Source organism: Oryzias melastigma, linkage group LG13 (genome assembly GCF_002922805.2).
Source record: "Oryzias melastigma strain HK-1 linkage group LG13, ASM292280v2, whole genome shotgun sequence".
NCBI lineage: Eukaryota > Metazoa > Chordata > Actinopteri > Beloniformes > Adrianichthyidae > Oryzias > Oryzias melastigma.
The window spans coordinates 9056100-9072239 of record NC_050524.1 but is presented as its reverse complement, the minus strand read 5'-3'; the positions used below and the strand labels follow the sequence as shown (position 1 = coordinate 9072239).

Below are 16140 nucleotides of genomic sequence, written 5' to 3'. Positions count from 1 at the left end.
CCAGCAGTGTTATTGGCCTGTTCTGTGTCATGCTAACTCCTTCTTTCAAAACCTGGTGATTTATGAATGCATAAGTGCTCTGAAGGTTATGTTTCCCATTGGAAAAATAAAACTTTACAATACCACCAAGTTTGAGAAATACCACATTTAGAAAAAGGGGGAAAAAATGTAATTCTCAATTGTGTGTTCAGTTTTTATGCAAGTAAAAACAAATATTTACCCCGCTTTTTATGATAATGAAGGATTTATGTTCCTTCTGTGCACATGTTTGATTATTTTTAGGCTTAAGCGGACAACTGATTAGCTTGAGAAGGTATTCAAGAAATTATTTTCTTTAATCAAAAGCTAAAGTTGATAATTGAGCAAGGATACAAAAAAGTGTGCAGGCTTTGAAAGTATATATCTAACAGAAATGTCAATAAACACCATTTATTGATCCCCACAGTATACGAATACACTTCCAGTGCAGCGAAACTGAGACATTCCTGTGTCAATCAATACATGAGAAAGGTCTTTTAGAGTCAGAATGAGGGTAAATATTTGCCCTTTACCTCCATGTAAGGGATCAGAGCTAGCTTTACATTTGGGGCTCCTTTACTAAGCTCACTTCCATTCTACTGCGAGGTCCTGACCCCATCACAAGAGCCCAGAGACTATTGGAAGGAAAAGCCCTCCTCAGTCCCAGTGTCATTTAACACACCTAACACCGCCTGAAATAACTGGACTAGCACCTCTCCAGGCCTGCGGTTCAGTTTGTTTGTGTTACCTTTACCCGTGAATTCTCACCTTTTCTCGGGGGGGGGTGTCTTTGTTGTGGTAAAGAATATTTTCTGCTTTGTTGGGGATCTTAAACCTTGATACATTTTAAAACAAAAACCTTTCATCCACGTAGGAGCTGATTCCTGAGTTCTACTATCTCCCAGAGATGTTTGTGAACAGCAACAACTACAATCTGGGAATGAGAGGGGACGGGAGCGGGATTTGTGATGTGGAGCTGCCGGCGTGGGCCAAGAAGCCTGAAGACTTCGTTAGGATAAACCGGATGGTAAGCATCAGGCGTGCCGCAATATATTCAATATTCATTGAAAATCCAGGTGTTTATTCCTTTTTATGTCAGTCAGTGGTTTAATATAATCTGGCAAAAAGTAGTCTGTTTAAATATATACTACAAGTGTACTTAGTCCATACTAAAAGTGAGACCATGTACTTTTAAGTTTACTTTTTAAACACTGTCTATACGTTGTAAACTTCAAATGTTCTAATTTAGCCTGAAGAAGTATCCAGATAGTATTAAAATTTAGAATGTTTAATGAAAGAAATCAATATCCTATACAGGTTCATGTTTCAATAGTACCTTTGTTTTTGGCCCAGAGGCAAACTTGGACAGCAGCCTACTTTCTATTTCTCCTTGAAATCCCGGACGAGCCCCCAACTGTTGAGCCGTGATTCACCATCCTTGAACATCTCCCCGAAATGCTTTTTTTTTTTTTTGCCAAAGGATAAGTACGATCTAAGAGGTTAAACTTACAAATGTACAAATATTCAAGTATACTTAAACATTTAACTTTGGATGTACAACTTTTGCTAAGGGTATAGTATTTACTGTTTTATTTTTAAAAACATATCTGCTTGATTTAAAAAATGAAAATAACCACTAGAGAAAATAACTTTAGATCACCTAAAAATGCCAATATGGATGTAAATATTATAAATCCTTTAGTTTTTGTTGATAACTTTGGCAAAAAGTAGTCTATTTAAATGTACTACAACATACCGTACTTAGTCAATGCTAAAAGTGACACAGTAAACTTGAAGTTACATTTTTACATAATATCTATATATTGTCAACTTAAAATTTCTGAATTTAGTCAGAAGGATTCAGATACTATCTCTCCGTAACAATCCAAATTCAATCCAAGAGGTTAAACTTAAACATTTTATTTGAAGCTAGAGAAGATCTGGATATCATGTGGGAGTATACTCAAGTATACGTAAAAAAATTTACTTTGTGTGTAAAACTTTTGCTATGGGAATAATATTTGCCGTTGTTGTATTTATAAAACATATCTTCTTGATTTGAAAAAAAAATGAAAATGATCTAAAAAAAATAAAATTAACAAATATTGATGTAAATATTATAAATTCTTTAATTCTAAAAGCATATTTCAATTGATAGCAATGGTATTGAAATAGCATATTTTTCTACACAGCCACTTGTAAATAGAATGTTTTTGCATAAAGAAGCAATTTTCCTAAAGACATAATTGATTTTAGATTTTATTTGCTCAAATTAGCAAACATTGTCATTATTTTGAATTTTCTAAGCCAATTATTTTTCATGTTCAAGACTTTTTCTCCTACAATAAATAAACTGTCACCTATTTACTATCTTTGTTCATTCAGATGAGCTGAAAAATTTAAATCCATTTGACTTATTGTTTTCAAAAATCCATTTAGGATTTCTCCTGTCTGTTTAAACCTTTTCTTCTTTCCACCTGACGTGTCTTTTTGTATTATTCATAAAACCTTATGATTGTTCAGAATATATGCTGTTACCTTTGACCTCGGCAATGTCAGGGAAAAACTGGGCTGAGGGCATATTTGTACAGAATTATTCCCTTCTGTTCTGACAGCATGCAGGCTCTTTGTGGATGTGTCGTTCATCTACATGCGCAACTCCCAGCAGGATTCACAAGATCTGGGTCATTTGTTACCTTCAGAAAAAAAACACTTTCTCCTTTAAATCTGGAATAATTTAGAAAGATGGAAAAAATAGTCTTCAAAGTGTTTATAATTCCCGTTTAATGAGTGGTATCCTTTCTAATACTAGAATAACTTGTGTCATTTCCTGGGAACAAACCATGGTTTTGTGGGGTCAGGGGGCCGCAGCCTTTCTGTGGACCTGAGTTACCCAGAGGTAGTGGGAACACTCTTGACCTTTTCAGTTGGAGTGACAGAGCTTGGCTGGTCTTATACAGGTGACCTTTCCCCATCCTCTACCCACACCTCTATGTGCGCTCAGTCAAGCTTTTACACCGGCAAAAAACAGAAGAATGAAAGAATTTTTAACATTTTTCCAAAACAAAAGAAGAGTGGGATACATGTATATCTTTTTGGTGCACTCTTAGATTTCCAGACCGGTGCATTCAAACACACCATGAAAATCATAGTCTTCTGCCTCCATTGTCTTCTTCCTTTTGTTCTCTGCCCAAGCAAGCCCACACTCTTACTTCCTCTTTTATTTCATTTCTGTCAGTGAATCTCTCTGACTTGCCTCCCCCTTTCTCTCACTTTTTTTTCTTCCTCTATCACCCCCCCCCCCCACTTCCCATCTTTGCATGTGCCACTTTCAATTGCGTTGATATGCCCTGTGGCAAACTCTGCCTCTGTGGGCTTGAGCAGGCTTTGTTGGTAATGGCTGTTATTCCTGACGCAAAGGGAGGAGTGTAAATTTCACTGGCAAAGCTGTTCACCCCTGCATGCATGGGAATTATGTTGTACCACATTCTTAGACGAAACATCAACCGCCACATTGCCACACTGCTATACGTGCCGTATCGCTGCAACTATGTGCCTTAAATCTTCTTCTGTCAGTGTCTGGTGTATTATTATTTGAGAAAAAATTTATTTGATGTAAAAATATATCTCCAAATATATAGTTTATGCGTTTACCAGAAAATATAGCTGTCTGGTAAATATAAGAAAGATAATGAAATCAGAGCAGCCTTTATGCCCTATGGGAAGCAGGATTACAGATGTAGAGCCAGGGCTGGCAAGTCGGCGTGCAGACCTATGAAAAATCGTCTGTTATTGTGTTTGGGTCAAAATTGACCTGTTTGTGAAAATGGGTCAATGTAAGAGTTGAGTGCAAAGCTAAACACACATCAAGTATTTGAACACACTAAACATGGATTGTTGAAGGTACTAAATGAGAGTTCTTGAACACACTAAATGTGGATTTGTGGGTTTTTGAACACGCCAAAGACGGGTTTTTGAATACGCTAAACAATGGTTCTTGAGCATGCTACTAAATGGGGGTTCTTTAAAGAACTAAATGTAGATTCTTGGGTTCTTGAACGTGCTGAACGTGGGTTCTTGAAAGAGCTAAGCATTGGTTCTGAACATTCTAAACATAGGTTTTTTTGGTTCTTGATCCCACTAAGCTTAGAGTTTTTGATTATGCTAAATATGAGTATTCGAACGCGGTTTCCTGAATGTGCAGAATGCAAGTTTTTGGGTTCTTGAATGCGCTAAACATTGGTTATTTTATGTGCTAAACAAATTTTCTTGAGTTCCTGAACATTCTAAACCTAGGTTTTTGAACACGCTAAATACTGGTTTTTGAACACTACATACGGGAACTTAAATGCGCTGAACGCAGGTTTTCGAATGTGCTCAACATGGGTTCTCAAAAGCACTAAACACAGGTTCTTGGGTTCCTGAACGCGCTATCCAATAGGTTCTTGAATGTGCTAAACATGTTCTTGAACGCACTAAATGCGGAAACTTAAATCTACTAAACAGGGGTTCTTGACCGAGCTCAAAATGGGTTCTTGAACGTTCTAAATGTAGCTCCTCAAATGCACTAAACATGGGTTCTTGGATGTTCTAACACGAGTTCTTGAACATTCTAAACATGGAATCTTAAACGTGCCAAATGCAGGAACTTAAATACGCTAGATACAGGTTCTTTAATGCACTAAACACAGGTTCTTATACGTGCTAAACAGGGTTTCTTGGGTTCTTGAACGTTCAAAACGTGGGTTCTTGAATGCCCTAAAATCGGATTTTTGAACCCTTTAAAGACAGGTTCTTGAACGTGCTAAATGCCAGTTCTTGAATGTATTAAACATGCGGTCTTGAATGTGCTAAACCTGAGTTTTTGGGTTCTTAAACGTGCTAAACGCTGGTTCTTGAACGCAAGTTTAAACCATGGAGTTCACACTGGACAAGTAGGGAGGGGCTTTTTTATTTTCTACTGTTCACCAGCCCATGTCCACCACCTACAGTTGGAATAGACTTGTTGCAAAATATCGAAGTGGTGTAAATCTCAAGAATTTCACGCTTTCTTGCACAGCTCTATTTCAATATGTGAAAGACTTGGTGTCATATAATCCACAAACCACAGTTATTAATTCTCCTCCATGGTTAATTTTTAAACAGTTGGCACTTCCATGAGTTGAACGAGCCTCCATCCATACATCACTATCAAATGCTAATCCCTGATGTAACCTGTTTTACCTTGGGACCCATGTTCAGATATGAAGCATTTTGTACGTAGAGCTTGAAAACGGAAGTAGAAACTCACGTCGCTGTGCCTGAACTCAAGAGTTTTAGACATGAAAGCTCAGATTACAGTAAGAAAAACAGAAAAAAAACGATCCGTGTGCGTTGCATATGTATATTTATCACAGCCCGTTCTTTGTTCTGTTCACTGTTCTGTTTAACTTCAGTTTCTGTCTTTTGAGCCAAGTTGCTGCATGTGTTACCGGGTGTGTCTTTTTTTTGTGTGTAATTGCCCTTTACTCCTCTGACAGGCTCTGGAAAGCGAGTTTGTGTCATGTCAGCTGCATCAGTGGATTGACCTAATTTTTGGCTACAAGCAGCGAGGCCCGGAGGCGGTGCGTGCCCTCAACGTCTTCCACCACCTGACTTATGAGGGCTCCGTCAACCTGGACAGCATTGGTGACCTGTCGCTCAGACAGGTAAAGCGTGGACTTACCAACACGTTGCCACGGGTTACCAAACCTTGTGATCATACTTACACAGCTTCCTGTCAGTATTTGTCGTGGCTTGATCTGCAGGTCGAGGCTTTCATAACATCCATGTGTCGTATTACCGCTAATATGTCATGCAGTCTGCAGGAGAAACTTCACACCTTAGACTGATTTTTATTAAATGTTTTTTTGAAAGCTTGAAATTATACTGATTTAAGTCTACTCTATTTGATCTTTTAACCTGCCGTTCCCATTAAATCTAGCAAATCTCTTTTGCATAAGCAGATCAATAGACCTCACTGTGCTCTTTTGTCAATTCTCAAAGGTCAATCAGTCAATGGATGAAGGAGTAAATCCTCTTGTTCTTAACAAATTAATTAAATAACTACTAGTTTAATTGTATTTCTGTTGAATGGCATGATTGCGAGGGGAAAGGGGAGCAGAGAGCAGCAGCAGTAGCAGCAGCTGGCATGCATTGTAGCACTTTGCAGGGTGAGCTCTTTCTCCCTGTGATATTCACCATCTGCTGTCTGCAAAACAAGTCATTTATATACTGTCACTTCCAGGGGAGGCTTTATTTATCAAGTGGCCACTATGCAAATCACCTGCAGAAGATTTGGCTGATCTAATTACCAAACCATATTGTGAGAGTTTTGGTTTTCAGCGTTTGAGAAGTTTAGGACCTTTTTTTTTTTTTCTTTTTGTGACAGATATTTTAGCCATCCACTTATGCTAAAATATGATAGTAATACGTTAGCAAGCCTGTACCGGCATTCTCTGACTGTACTTGGTTGATGCTGTAGTTTTTGAAAAAAGTAGTTTAGGTTTTTGGTCATGTTGTATCTTTTGATGCCACATAAATAGAAATGCAAATAAGAAAAACATTTTAACAAGGGGTGACCTAATAGGACTGCTTATTTTCAAGATTTCAAAATGTTTAACCTTTTAAAATCCCTCTCCAATCTTCATTTGACCTATTTTAAAAGTGTTCCCAGTGGAATTTTAATTATGACTAAACTATTTTCAACCAAAATAAAAAAAATGTGTCGTTTTCAACATAGTTTCTGCAGAACAGAAGTAGTCCATCAGAAATTAACCTCTGAGTTGTGACCGCAGAGTAAGCCCACCCCCACTTCCCATCATCCCTCTCTTTCTATGTCACATCTACAAGCTTTTTTCAACAATGGTCTTTCGTCGGCTCCTGATTCACAACAACTTGAAATAAGAAATACTCAAAAAAGCTATTTTAATCTTAATTTTCTTTATATATGCTCTCTATTATAAAACAAAAATGCCACAAGAACAAGTTAAAAACATTGTCTGCAGAAACAATGGACAAAAGCGAGGTCAGACGTCACCTATAGAAAATGCCTTTCCTCCGGTTCACGTGAAATCAGGCTCAATCCATCACCATTCCTTCCTGATATGGGAGCCGCCATTTTGGAACCGGACGACAGTGATTGGTGCGGTGCTGAACAGCTTGAACAACGTGCTTTTACTGAGGCATCTGATTGGTCAGTTTATTACTTGAATTACTTGCGAAAAGGGAAAAATATCTTTAAAAAAAATTAGGATCAAAAAGAAGATGTTAAGAAGAAGGTATCAGAGCAAGAATGATATTTCTGACAAATAAAATGAAGAAATAACTGTCTATTTCTCAATAGAAGTTTATGGGATTTTGACTTCCTGGAACCAGCTGGTACTTCCTGTTTGGAGCACGAGGGGGGAGGGGCGTTGTTTCTACAGTCAATAGTTAAAAACACCAAAAAGCCCATTTTCATTAGAGTGGGTCTTTAAAAGAAAACTTCAGACATGACAAAAAATACAACCTTTAAATTAAAATAAATGATTAGACGAAATAAAACAGTTTTTTTGTACATTTGAGTATATTTTTCTATTTTTAATCTTTAAAAGTATTTAAACTTCGTAACTTTTTTTTCCTTTTAAGCACCGCAAGTAAAACATCAGGACATTTTGTTTGAGGAATTTTTTTTTTTTTTTTACCTTTCGAGTCTTTTGACCATATATATATATGTATATAAGACTCAACTTTTCTAAAAATGTTTTAATGTTGAGTGCTTGAAAATTATGAGCTTATTTGGAAGGAAAAGATATCCGAGGAGATTCAAGTCCCAACATGTGATTTCCTGCTGAGGCAATTCTTCCTGAAAGAGACGCAGGGATCAAATTTAAACAGGAGTTTGACTGACTACATTAAAACTGGGTACTGCAATTGACTAAAACCTAGGATGGAATAATTGGTTAGGCATAAAATTCCTAGTCATTTCTTGTTTCAACTCATTTTTAATGGAAATTGTGGCGACTCATTCCAAAAGCTGAATCTTAGTAATGAAAAAAGACCTTTGTCTCTAGAAAAATAGTCTTTTTTCTTTCTTTTAAGAACAATAATTTTATTAAGAACATTTCTCAAAAGCATAGTAATGTTAATTTAACAACACATGTCTTATTGACTTCTTGCTAAAATCTGTTTTTCTATTCCAATGTCAGATTTTTCAGCTACTTTCAAGAAAATCTGCCAATACGGAAGAATTTGTGACTTATTTCCAAGGCCGTGTCTTTGCAGCTGTTTGGTGCTAATATTCCCACACGTGTAGCTTCTCTGTTGTCCCACACAGGCACCTGTCAGGATGGCCTGAAAGAGGTGGAAATTTCCCCAGCGACCCTCATTCAGATCTGGCAAATGTGGTGATTGACTCTGAGGTATTGATTTATTCGGGGCCTGACAGGTGAAACTGCCGACTTTTGCATTAGCCGCAACAATTAAGCCGTTTGAATTGCGGAGAAATTAGAGGTCGTGAGCGATGATTTCCCTGAACGTGTCAGATAAAAATGATGACACGCTGCCAGGCCTGTGGCCCGCGCGGTTGAGGACGACGTGACAGCTCTGCTGGGCACACTGCCGGAACAACAGTCCTTCACTGGGATGCCTCTCCTGACAGCCTTCCCTTATGGAAAAACATGACAGCAGCCCCTTTGGTTCAGACCCCACTGTGTCACTCTGAAGTAAACAGACAAATTATTCATCAGTGGGACTCTATTTCTCCTCCTGCCACCCCCCTGATTTAACAAAGACAACAAAGTGATGAGCTGCTGTCATCATTTAAACTGATCTCACACTGGTATTCCAGTTTGAATGCTTATTAGCCATGATCGGGGATAATAACTGGATTAGGAATGATCACATAGGTATTGTTTAAGATATTTTTTACCTCTTTACTATAGCTCACCTGTGTGCTCCCAAGCTGCCACTCAGGAAACACCCTCAGGCCAAACGTTTGCAGCTTCCTCGTGTGGATGATGATCGTATACATTTCCATTGGCATGTAAAGGATGGCGGTGTCATCTCCCGACTGAATTTTAATCCTCAGAGGTCATTTGTAATCTCTCACATGAATCAGATGGTTAAAAGAGTTGATTTGGTATTTGTCATCGGTCTCCAGCGTTGTGACTCAGCATGGGTCCCACGCTGCTTCCCGGGTCAACGCCAGGCCATGTCTGCAATCTGCGTGACAGAACAGTTGTGTTGCAGCATTGCTTGAGTGCACTTGAGGGTGTTGCTCTGGGATCATGCTCAGTTCAGTCCCTGTCAGAGTGTAGATAGAGCGAGAGCCGCAGCCAAAACACCTCAGAGCTGGTTCTGAAACTGGATTGGAGCGAAGCCGCACAGACAGACAGGTAGCTGAAGCGTCGATCAGGACGTTTGGTGCTCACCCATGCAAGGTGTTTGTTTTTTGCTGGGAGGGGAGATGGTGCAGGTTAGTGTCACATCATGCAGAAAGCAGAGCCTGAAGAAAATCAAACTAATGAATTTCTTGTTAACTACTTTCCTTCTTAGATTGAGATGAAGATAAGTCTTTGACACACATCACGGCGGATTAGTGCTCAAGCAACCGAGAAACGTTGATGTATTTTAATCATCTGGTGGAACGAGTGAACCTTCAACGAGTTGGACCCTCGTCCTAAAGCTGCAAACACCAAACCTGGTTTGAGCATCGAGTTTTAAACCTAAGTCAACACACAGATGCAATCTGAAGGGATTTGAGCGTCAGGTGCAATGTATTGGTCCAAGAGCAGCATGTTTTGAACGTCAGCCAATCAGGAACTCAGCTTCAGGCACGTGACTCAGTGACTCGATCAGCGGGTGGAATACAAATCCAATATGGAGGATCAATGCGAGCGTTCTTGTCCTGAACCTCCATCCATTTTCTTTACCCACTGTAGATTTTTTGGGGGTTGTCAAAGGATTGAGCCACTGGACAAAAAATATATTTCAAAAAAGATGTTTTATTTCACCAAACGCAAAAAAGGCACATGGGCCTAAATTAAAATAAGGTCAACGTAACAAAATGTAACTCGGAAAATCAGGAACAAAAGCTTAAACCAACTGAACCAAACTGACCTCCAGCAGGAAACAGGGAGGTTTTTTACTGGCTGATCAGACCAATGAGGGAGGGAACTACAAATACAAACATTTAAAACCTAAATATTAACTAAAGAAGCAAATTACTTGTAATTTAGAGTTTTAAACAAACAAAACTAAACTTATGCTTCAAAATAAGTTTAACATATTTCAACAAATGAAAACAATAGTCCAACTACAGAATAAATGTTGTCTTTCTCCTCCATCTTCAAATGGGAGTGTCCAGGAAGTTGTGCAGCTCCTCCCCCTTCCACAGCATCAGGCCTTAGAGAACTCAAAAAAATTGAATTACTCAAAGCAATCAGAACAAAATTAACTGAATGTGTGCACAGGTCAATAAGTTCATTTTGTTTTGGGATGTGTAAAGTAAAATAGGATTATGTGAAATATTCTGCAACAAAAACTAAAGAAATATAACAAATTAACTTAGCCTGCTCGGACTTTTCTTATTTTTATTGAGACAATAATCAAAAAGGAGTTTTAGTTTTATTTTTTCCTCTCTCGGTTTATTGCAGGACAGAAAGTCTTTCTGTCACAGAGACACGGGAGTACCAGAAAGTAGCCAACTCAACTCCCGCAGTAGGAGTGAAACTCACTTACTGGGAGAGTCTCTGAATGATCTCATGAACCCATACATTGAGACGCCACCACTGATGCTGATCTGATCTCTAAACAAGTGTCTTCCATGCATTCTAAAAGAGATAAACACAGACACCACTCCATGTACTGATCAGGCTAAAAACATCTGGCAGTATCTCCTTATAGACACACTTTGGACAAGCAGTGAATTTGACACACGTCAAAAGAAAGGCGTCCTACATGAATTTGACCAGAAATCGCATTCGGTGTGAATGCAGCTTTACACATACACACACACAAAAAAATGCAAACTCTGCTGTGCTTTCAGGAAATATTTCTCATCTGCCAAAAAGGCTTCATTCACCGTTTCCTGGTAATAGAATCATAGTTAGAAATATGGTGATGTTTTTCACATGGCCCTTTCAAGCTTTCTGATCCTAGTATCAGATTTCTGTATTTGAACAGACACTGTGACCCCCAACCCTAAACCTAACCCTAAATAGCCCTAATGTCAGCTGCTTATTGCTTGACAGAGTGCGTTGTAAAGACTAACACTTAATGGTTGCCAAATGTGCTCACTAGTTCGCATCCATCGCGGAGCTCTCGACTGTTTGGGCAGCCCCCTTTTTGTGATGTGAAAAATGGAAACAGATCAGCGGTGGGGGGGGGTGCCTGGCAGGTGGCTCGTCCTAATTCCGTATCACCTCTGCGCCACATCTCCTACTGTGGCATTTGTGACCCAGTGGGTGTTTTTGATAGTGAATGGTGTGTACAGGCGGAGGGGAAAAGAGGGCTAGTGGCCTAGGCAGCCAGGAGGGCAGGCGAAACGCTGAGCAGTGTATGTTCCTTTGTGCTTAGTGGCATTGACGGACATCTACAAGCTCCCCTCTGATGGTGGAAGCAGCTCCACTCCTATCAATCACTCCCGCTGCGGAGCGCCCTGCTTCCATTGAAGCTCAGTAGCTCTTACTGCTTGTTGTTCAAGATTTTTTTCTTTGTCATTTTTGAAAAACAATAACAGCTTGATTTTTTTTTTTTTAAATGACTGTTTTATTCGTCTATACTGTAAAAAGAGGCAAAAAATAGGAAAAAAACACAAATTTTAAGAAAAGAATCATTCGAAAGTAGTGAAATGATCGATTTATGCAAGTATTTTCTTTTTCTTAACAAGAAATCTTTAGAATGCCAAAAATAAAAAAGACAAGTAGTTCCACACAGTCATTCAAAATAGTAAAAAATTAGGTCAAAAAAGCTATATTTTAAAGAAAATTACTGCAGATTGAATGTTTTTCAGTCCTATAACTAGTATGTTTTTCTCAACAAGAAATCTGTAAAATACAAAAAATAAACAAGAAGTTCCAAACAGACATTAAAAAGGGGGAAAATTATGTAAAAAAAAATATTTTTTTAAAAAATTACTACAGATTAAATTTTATTCAGCCTAAAAATTAGTATTGTTTCTTAACAAGAAATCTTTAAAGATACCAAAAATATAAAAACATAAAGTTCAAGTTATTCAAAAAGGGAAAAATAAGGTTAAAAAAAGCTAACTATTAAAGAAAATGACTAGATTGAATGTTATTCAGTTTTTGTTAGTTCTAAGCAAATAGTTTGTATTTTTCAGTTTTTATATGTTTTTCATTTTGATTGTGACCAAAATCTAGTGTAATGTCTTATTTTAGAAGAAAATGTCAACACAATGAGAATACAATTCAGCACATCTCTATAATCCTCATAAAATGACTAATCTTGGAACATAAATCTACATTTTTGTTGAAAGAAAAAGAATGACAATGAATGAACTTTTTTGAAATGCAAAATAAAATTTGTAAAATTGAATTAAAAATTACACTACAATTTTTTTTGTCTTTAAATCAAGTTTTTCTGTTGTTATCAGTATGAAGCAAAATCATTTTGACTCAGTGTATTAACCCTTTAACACCTGAGGCGTTGTCTGTGACGCTTTCACACAAATTATTTAACATATTGTAACTTTTCAACATTAACACAATCAATGTAATTCCAGCAGATTCTGAAGGAGAAAAGCGGCTCGCCGAGCCGCTTTTCTCCTTCAGAATCTACTGGAATAACGTTGATTGTGTTTATGGTTGAAAAGTTAACATAAACACTGGAGCTCATGTGTTAAAGGGTTAATAATTCCTTTATTTCTCTGACAAAAATGACTTGATTCTTTGAAAAAAGCTTGGAAATGTGTTGCAAAAACAACTTAAAACCTGGTCAAATATGTCTAAATGTTAGTGTAAGCACTCTAGTTTTAACGATATTAGTCTATAATTCCTTGTGGTACTGTACCTTTAAACAAACCGCTGTTCGGCTTGTGAGGTGTTCTGTACGTATGTATTTGTGCGTGTGTGTGTGCACATGCTTTTCCCCCCTTTGTTTCAAGCACAATAACATCTAAGAGCATGCCAGCCCGCTGCAGTTCTAGCTGGATGTCACTCCAGGTTAACGTTTGTGCAGTTGGGGCCCCGCTCCTGGAAATGGGGATGGTTAACTGAAGCATGCTAATAGGAAAAGGCTTGTCTCTTCCATACTAACACTTGGATGACTCTGCAGGCTGAGGGGGGAAGGGGGAGCACCCAGGCGAATTGGGAGCGAACCCCTTTCCCTCCTTCCTCAGAAGCAAGGCTGAGTTAGGATTTGCTTGCATTGTCAAGCAACGCATTGACCCATCACTTTGATGCATATTGATTGTGACAGCCGCTCTCTCTGCCTCTCTCTCTCTCCCCTGCAGGCCACAGAGGCGCACATTCAGAGCTTTGGACAGACGCCATCTCAGTTGCTTATTGAGCCACATCCTCCACGCAGCTCTGCCATGCACCTGGTGAGAGCAGCGAGCATGCTGGGAAAATTTCCTGCACCTCTGGATGTGCTGTTTGTTCGGATAGATGTGTGTGTTAGATCAATATGTTTTAGACGATGACCCACTTTTTACCTTTACACCTCTTTGTGTAGCTTTTTAAGCATCCAGAAAATATATTATTGAACAATTTCAAGACAGAACCATTGTATCATATTTGTTAGACGCCTTTCTGGGACCTCCATCTCATTAGCATGATCCAGACTTTCATTAAAAACTCATTGTATGTAACTTGGTTCATATTTTCTGCCCTGTAGTTCATCGTCATCCCACTAGGGGCAGTAGACGGACTTTTCCTGCTCCTTTCAAAATGGCTGCCTCCGTGAAGTCTCAAAAACACTTTTGGCGGGAACATTTGAGCTAATTTTTAAAACTATATAATGCGAATAACTCATATTTGTGGTTGTTTTTTAAAATTACTTGTATCGAAATTTGAGACAGATGATATTTTCCCTGAAAACTCATATCAATATTTTTACATCTTTAAACTAAAATTGTTGAGAGCAAATACTAATGAAATCACCAAAACATCACAACTTACTTTTTATAGCTCATTAGGTAATGGCATTGCTTCATTTTGGGGATTTCAATAAAGGATAATCAAACTCTAAATCAACTTTTTATGGCTGTTTACCTCTCCAAATGGGGCATTAAAAGTGTTGAGTATTTGTCTTTGATACATTTAAAATAACCTTGTGTAATTATAAAAAAAAAAAATAATGGTCTAAAACCATCTTTGTGCTGCCCCCAACAGGTTAAAATTCAGTATTACATTTGAATTCCGCAATTGGTCAAATCATGTAAGTTCTATATCATGATCTGCCACATGTTCAGTGTGAATATTAATTGTACTTTTTGTTGGAGAAGTAAAAATGCAAAAGTGACCAATTTTTACTCTTTAACTCTATTTGATGTCAATGTTTACACATCAGTTAATATAAATACAATGTATTTCATTAGATTTTTAAAATTCACGTCTGTCTTTTGATTTATTGTAAAAGTGTTTCCAGTGTTTTTTTTTAACTATGATAAGGCTAAACTAGGACAAAGTTTCTGCAGAGTGGCAATAGCTCATCGGAAATTTGACATTTAGCTGTGGGCGGGACTGACGGCGTGGAGTAAGCCTGCTTCCTTTCCCGTCATCCATTAGCTTAGCTAGCTTACAGCGCCTCACAACCCCAACTGAACATTACCAGTGCAACAAAAATGGCGAACAATATGGAAGCTAACACGTCGTACAGTTCTGATCCAGAGGCCAGCTCAGACGGGGAAAACAACAATGTACGTTGGTCCAATTGTCTACAAGTGGATTCATCGGAATGAAGCGGAACAGGGAGCTTTTGGCTTGCTGTATCAGTTTTCTACATCACACTTCCAAGCATTTGGCTCCCAATTCGCAACAATTTGAATAAAAAATACTTTAAATTGCGATGTTTGCTTAATTTTCTTTTTATATAGCCCCATTCATTAGAAAAATTGCAAAAGAACACGTTAAAACACCAAAAACATTATTTTCGCCAGAGTGGGTCTTTAAGGGGTATTGACTTGCCTTACAGCTATGTACTGAGCACTCCATTCCTATATCTTCTTCCAGCATCTACACTAATTCTTTCACATTTGTCTCTCTCTTTTCATTTTCTCAATTCCTGGTCACTCTTTTCTTATTATTTTCACCCATTCTGTCAAACCGATCCATCCATTCCCATGCTTTGTCTTTTCCCTTGTCCCCCCCTTAACAGTGTTTCCTTCCACAGAGTCCTCTCATGTTCAAGGACCAGATGCAGCAGGACGTCATCATGGTGTTGAAGTTTCCTTCCAATTCCCCTGTAACCCACGTCGCTGCCAACACTTTGCCCCATCTTACAATACCTGCTGTGGTCACCGTCACCTGCAGTCGCCTGTTTGCCGTCAACCGATGGCACAACACCGTTGGTGAGTGGATTCTGGTCCCACACTGGAGGTGAAACGCTAGTTCCACACCACACGCGGTACCTACCACAGCAACGGTCATAATAGAGCTGTAGCCAGCTGTAATGGAGAGCAGCTAACACCTCCCAGGTAAGCCGACCATGAGTGTTTCCACATGTTCAGACATGGACAACATTACCCAGAGTGCCCCTCCCCAAGAATCAGCATCACCTTGGGGTCAGAGGGTCAAACCAATGGTTAGAAGGAAATTAGGCCACAACTGCAGCGCATTCTCCTGACACATCCCCATCTGTCACTGCAGAGATGCATAAAATTTGGGACCCAAAAAGTGCTCTTAATGAACACAGCTGCAGCACCCGAACTCCTGATTTTTTTTTTTTTTTTTTCTTAAACAAGGATCCTAATTTGGTCTCTGTTGGTTTAGATCCCAATTTGAAATCATGAGGTGAAATAAGACACAAAAAGATAACAATTTAATTCAGCTCAAAGAAAGGAATACATTTGCACATTTGGTGACCAAAACCTTGACGTTTGTCCTCTAAATCCAGGTCTCCGAGGAGCACCGGGCTACTCTCTGGACCAAGCCCATCATC

The 16140-nt window shown here is 38.6% G+C and overlaps 1 protein-coding gene across 1 annotated transcript in view; it reads left to right on the top strand.

The window, feature by feature from the left end:
- The window catches only part of nbeab (neurobeachin b), a gene marked incomplete in the record, with an annotated part of 255493 nt that overhangs the window by 227932 nt on the left and 11421 nt on the right, over positions 1–16140 (top strand). Inside the window, 5 exon segments of the mRNA XM_036214796.1 lie at positions 893–1045; positions 5538–5705; positions 13493–13582; positions 15373–15550; positions 16096–16140. Of these exon segments, the coding sequence (XP_036070689.1) occupies positions 893–1045; positions 5538–5705; positions 13493–13582; positions 15373–15550; positions 16096–16140 (634 nt within the window).